The sequence below is a fragment of the Hevea brasiliensis genome, chromosome 5 (assembly GCF_030052815.1).
Source record: "Hevea brasiliensis isolate MT/VB/25A 57/8 chromosome 5, ASM3005281v1, whole genome shotgun sequence".
Taxonomy (NCBI): Eukaryota; Viridiplantae; Streptophyta; class Magnoliopsida; order Malpighiales; family Euphorbiaceae; genus Hevea; species Hevea brasiliensis.
This window is the reverse complement of record NC_079497.1, coordinates 13,113,656-13,119,326: the sequence shown is the minus strand read 5'-3', so window position 1 is coordinate 13,119,326 and position 5,671 is coordinate 13,113,656. Positions and strand designations below refer to the sequence as shown.

At 30.2% G+C, this 5,671-nt stretch overlaps 1 protein-coding gene across 1 annotated transcript; it reads right to left on the bottom strand.

Annotated features, from left to right (window-relative positions):
* Positions 1–1,988: 1,988 nt before the first annotated feature.
* Positions 1,989–3,725, bottom strand: LOC110661946 (uncharacterized). Its single transcript, XM_021820786.2, has one exon. It carries the CDS (start codon positions 3,606–3,608, stop codon positions 2,334–2,336), a length of 1,275 nt encoding a protein of 424 aa, XP_021676478.1. The 5' UTR covers positions 3,609–3,725; the 3' UTR covers positions 1,989–2,333.
* Positions 3,726–5,671: the final 1,946 nt, after the last annotated feature.

Below are 5,671 nucleotides of genomic sequence, written 5' to 3'. Positions count from 1 at the left end.
AAGGAGAAAAAAAAGGTTCTTTTCTTTATGTTTCTATATTAGTATTTTTCCTTGGTGTGATTTTAGTTCTATAAAGGTGCTTTCATCCAGTACTTTATTCTCTATAACTTCTTTGGGAATTATTTGCAATCTAGGTAATTTAGACTGTGAATTTTATGTTTAATTCGTGAGTACCATGTAAATAAATATGGATTAGTGATATAAGGTTAGTTATAGGTTACTATATTTGATCTAACATGGTTGAGCCATATTGATTTTTCTAACACATACACTCTATCTTTTCTTGCGTGCGGACTAGTTAATTATCAACATTATATAGTTCCAAAGTCAATCCATTCAATTAGTCTCTTATGTACATGCATTCCTGACAAACGCTAATCATAACTAGACCTGTTAATGTGATGCCATTATCATCTTCAATATTATTATAACCATCGTGAAAATGGACAAAATTTATCAAAACTAGGATGATCTGCTAAAAATTGAGGAATTTTGAAAGATAATATTCAAGACTTTATCTTTTTAAAGATATTATTACCAATGTTAGGGAACAATAGAAGCAGAAGATTAATCCTGTCGCATGGTGGAATTTTGCCAACGATAATTAATATTTTTATTCATTCTCATATTTAGATGAAAGAATTCAATTTTTTAATTAAAAAAAATCATTTTAAAGGAAATAAAATCTATGCGTGATTGTGTGGAAATTATTTTGATTCTTTTTTGCAATTGATTTATTTCAAATAAAACCCATTGTGAAATAAAAGCCTGGAAAGGTGTTTTTGTTGCTCATATAGGGAGATGCAATTCTACATGAGTGGAATGATGGAGGGGAAATGTAGCTTTCAATTAAATTATGTCTAGACTACCAAATGTTTTAAATGACTTTGGTGAAGCATCGTTTAATTAGATGGGGTTTGTCTTTATTTCATAGAATGGAATCACAAATTTTCCTTGATTTGCCTCTGCTCGTCGGATAAACATTTCTTTGTTTGGCTTGTTGCAAGAGAATCTTCAATATATTATTATTTCTTTTACAATTCTATTAGTAGCTCAGCAAGATTACTTCCAAATGAAGATATGCATTCTGAATTAAATAATATTGAACACTTCAGCTGGCCAGTGTTTTTCAATCTTATCATTGTAAACCATACCTTCCTGAAGACAAATGGCACTACAAAATATTTGTTACAGCCGGCTTTCGTTCTCATTCTTCAGTGTTTTCCTTCATTATCTCCAGCTAAAAAAAAAAGGAAAGAATTGTTGTTTTATCTGCTTATTCATTTATCACACCTGCTTAAAAAAAGGAAGATTTCTAGACTACAATGACATCAGAGATAATAGAAGAGGAGAAGGATGATGAAACGACTTGCTTCATCAACAGAGAGGCTCAAAAGAAAAGGATCAGACAGATAATAGAGTACCAAAAATCATTGTATTGGTCTTCCTATTCTTCCTCTTCCTTCTCCTCTTCAATTGCTTCCTCTTCCTCATCCTTTTCGTGTAATAAAAGTGGCAGGTTGCTGGACTTGATGAAAAGCGGAAATACTTCTCTGAGGAGATTATTTGAGATGGAGCATACTACTTTGGCAACGCATTTTCAGGATTATAGCGGCTCGCCAATCATAAAGCCTATACCTCTGTGGGGCAGTGAAACAGATGATGAAGTCCATGATCCGTGGGCAGCCATAAAACAGATTGGGACATTTAAAGATTTTGGGAATGATGGAGTCAGTAATTTTGCCTCAGACGGTAGCTTCATGGGTAGAGAGTTTGGCCTCAGGGATAAAAAGCTAAGGAGCAAATTGACCAGAAAAAAGTCATTTAGAAGATTGCCAAGATTTCGCTTTTGGGGATTCATGAGATTTGGATTCAGGTTGAGATTGAAACGGCTTAGAATTATGATATGTGGTAAAAAGTTCTGAGATTGGACTCTATTCTTTTGATCAAATATTGTGAACTACTTTCATAATTGCACATAATAGAAATGTAAGATAACTGAGCTTCTTTGCAATTTTACTTTATTCCTTGTATGAAATTTGTCATCAAATAGTGACCATATTTACATGGGTATCAAAGATCCAAAAAGATTGAAAAGGGAAAGAAAAATGGAATCAAGAAATGAAAAATATAAAATATTGTCAGAAAGAAAGAAATGAGTGCTGCGCATATATATATATATATATATAAAGGTTCCTTTCAAGCAAGCAACAGAACAGAGTATACCCATCTTTTAGTCATTGGCTCCTGTCAACTCTTGCTCTGACTTTCACAGGTTTATCAATTATCATCTCCTTGAAGAAGCTTACTGCATTTCATTCCTTCAATAATCTTCAAGAGTTGCAAATGTTTGTACAGATGACACAGTGATCAGAGATTAATTCTGCCATGACACTTCCTCCTTCTATTCTGATTCTACTGCTTTGCTTGTTCCATAAATGTACCCCATAAGTCTCACCACTAAGCTGAAGTAGCTTGGCTTTTACCCATCTGGAATCTGCCTGATTTTCTGGTTTCTTAAAAAATCCGCCTATCCTATTCCAATCAACTGGGTAAAAGGCTATGGGCGGCAAGACTGTAAAGTTATATCCGGGTCTTCCAGCCACTCTCTCAACTACTCTGGAGACCAGGTAGGGTCCATTGTGACCCCATTTATTTCCATCAAAAGTTGCAGCAAATTCCTGTATGAACTTGAATAGAAGCGGATGATTACTATCGAAGACCATAACTGCATTATTCAATCTGGTCCAGTTTTTGGACGCCACATCAATACTTTGTGCTCCAATTGAATTTCTCAATCCTGTGAAACTTTTTAGGACGATGAAATCTGTATCCAGGTAGATGCCTCCATACTTGAATAAAGCTGCGAGTCTAATAAGATTAGAAAGATTCTGAGCTAATGGAATTTCGCCAGGATCTTTGTTCCCACTTTTCATCTCGTTAAACCAAGATTCTGCTGGGGTGTTCTTGACCAGAGAGGCCAAGTCAGGTGCAACTGCAGTAACTTTGAACCCGCGATCAACTAGTGGTTTCAGCATCCTGTAGCCTCGTTTGGAATCCAAAGCTCCTGATAGAATCACTAAGCATCCATGAGGGTGGACTTTGAATAGGCTCTCCATGGCCGAGAAATCTCTTCTTCCAAAGGATTCTGCCGGTGAAATCCATGTCATGAAAAATTGAACCTCACATTTATCGTCGAAAAATGTCTGAATTCGACTGTGAAATTTCTTAGACAAGTTGTTGGACTTGAAAATCTCAAATTCTGGAATCTTTTTCCTGAACCACTCAATTCTTTCTTCTTCTGAGACATTGAAGGGAGGAATTAGAGAATTCTGATTTGCACTAAGAACTTCTTTGTTCTCTCCCTGTGTAGAACGAAATGGTAAGCCAAAAACAGTTGACTTGATTGTTTTTTCAGTTGAATGAATCTGAAGAACATCTGAAACTTCATCAATTTCAATGGCAGAAGATTGCAGATAAAACTTAGAGACAACACAATCTGCAGAAAAAATAAAGAATATAGCAGCAATTGTAGTAACACAGAGGGTAATAGTTTTGGCATGGCTAAGTAGCCTATAATCCAACACCTTGTGAGAAAAGGTTCTCATCCTGATATTGATGAAAATTGGGAATCGGAAGAATGAATTTCTAAAGAATTTTCATTGTGATGAGACAAAAGCCAAACTTAGACAGACATAGTCTCTACATTGGCTTTGGTCCGAGTTTGAAAAACAAGCTTTAATTCTGAGACCTGGTTTCGTCAGAGTCATATTTGGCAGGTACAGAAGCCGCCATTGACGCGTGAGAGAATTTTCGACATTATAAATGGGGAAATTATTCAATAGACCTGGTATACCATGTCATTAGATGACATAGTACACCCAATCAATAATAATATGACACATCATATTTTTTAATAAAAAATTTAATAAATAAAATTAATATATTTAATATTTTTATTGATTCCGTTAATATTAAAAATCTACCGTTAACTTAATATTCACTTTCTTATTTAGAAAAATAAACAAGAGCCGATAGCTTTTACATTCCCTCATTCAGCACGACTCCTATTTCTAAAACTTTTTCAGAACAGCACGTAACCTAAATATGCATAACAATAAAACAAAAAACATAGGGAACTAAAAATCTAAGCACTGCAAAATCAGATTCTTAAGTGCAGGTGTTTTCTTATTAGTGGAAGCTTTCTCAAATCACACTATGGACAAACAAAAAGGTACGCCTCCATATAAACTTGTATATAAATTTTAATTATATATTAGCCATGGCATGACAAATCGTAGTAATCAAAATATATTGTAATTTGTTGTTATCTTAGGCATAGGAATTAGGATACATAAATCAACTACAGTGGAGGATTATTATGTGAAGAATTTTTAAAATGCGTATTATTATTATTATTATTATTATTATTATTATTATTATTATGTTAAGTGGAGAGGATTGCTATTAACTTTTCATAATCTTTTGGATTAATTATAAAAATAATATAAAAATAAAAACTACTTAAAAATTTAATGTGGATTTTAAATTATTTACAAAAATAATATTTATTTAGAAAAACATCACCGACTTTTTATTAAAAAGTTATATATTTTCAAAAATATCACTTTCAATAATATTTTTAGAAGTATGTAATTATATACTTTTAAAAATAGCACTTCCAATCGGCATATATTTTTAAAAACGCTATTTCTAATAGCATTTTTAGAAGCACATGAAATAAAAGATAAAATTATTTAAAAGTGTATAATTATTATTTTGTTTGTATTCTTTCTTTTATTTTTATTTAATGATTTTCTTTTTAATGAGTGTACAGTAAATATATTTTAAAATTATTTAAATAAAATGATTTTTATAATTTTTAAATTATTTAAATTAAAATCAAATAAAAAAAATAACCTAATGGATAAATTAGAAATTTTATTTTATTTTCAGTGTGTTTTATTTTTTTTAGGGTAAACTCCAATATAATCTCCGAAATTTGATAAAATTAATAATTTAATCTCTATATTTTAAAAATAAAATAAGTTAGTTTATTATTTTTTATTCTGTTAATAGATTCATCCATTTGCTCAGCTTTTATCTAATTTTAATTAAAAGTTTTTAAGATATGTATGTAAAATAATTAATATCTTTTTATATATGGAAAGGTATTTTTTTTTATTAATTATATAGAAAGGTATTAAAAAAAAAAGGATCCTAATATTTAAAAACTATATATTCTTTATGGAAGAAAGCTCAATTTTATTTTATCAAACTCAATTTTATTTTATCCTTAACTTTTAACTGATGACCAAATAAAATTTGTTAATTGTTATTCAAACGATTAAAAAAAAAAAAAAGAGGGAGATATGAATTTTCACTAAAATAATATAATATTTTAAATAAAATTAAATATATTCATAAACAAATTTTATATCAATTTTTAATTGCAATTTAAATTAGCAATTAGATGGGTAGTAAAAAATGATAGGTATTTTTCTATGCTTCGAAATTGTAATATGTTATTATTTATTATCATGCATTTTATTTATAAAAATACTTCATGTAAAATAATGAATTTGAAGAAAATTAATTTCAAGCACAAAATTAAATTTATACTAAATAATGATAATTTAATAGAAAATTTTTAAAAAGTAATAATGCAACA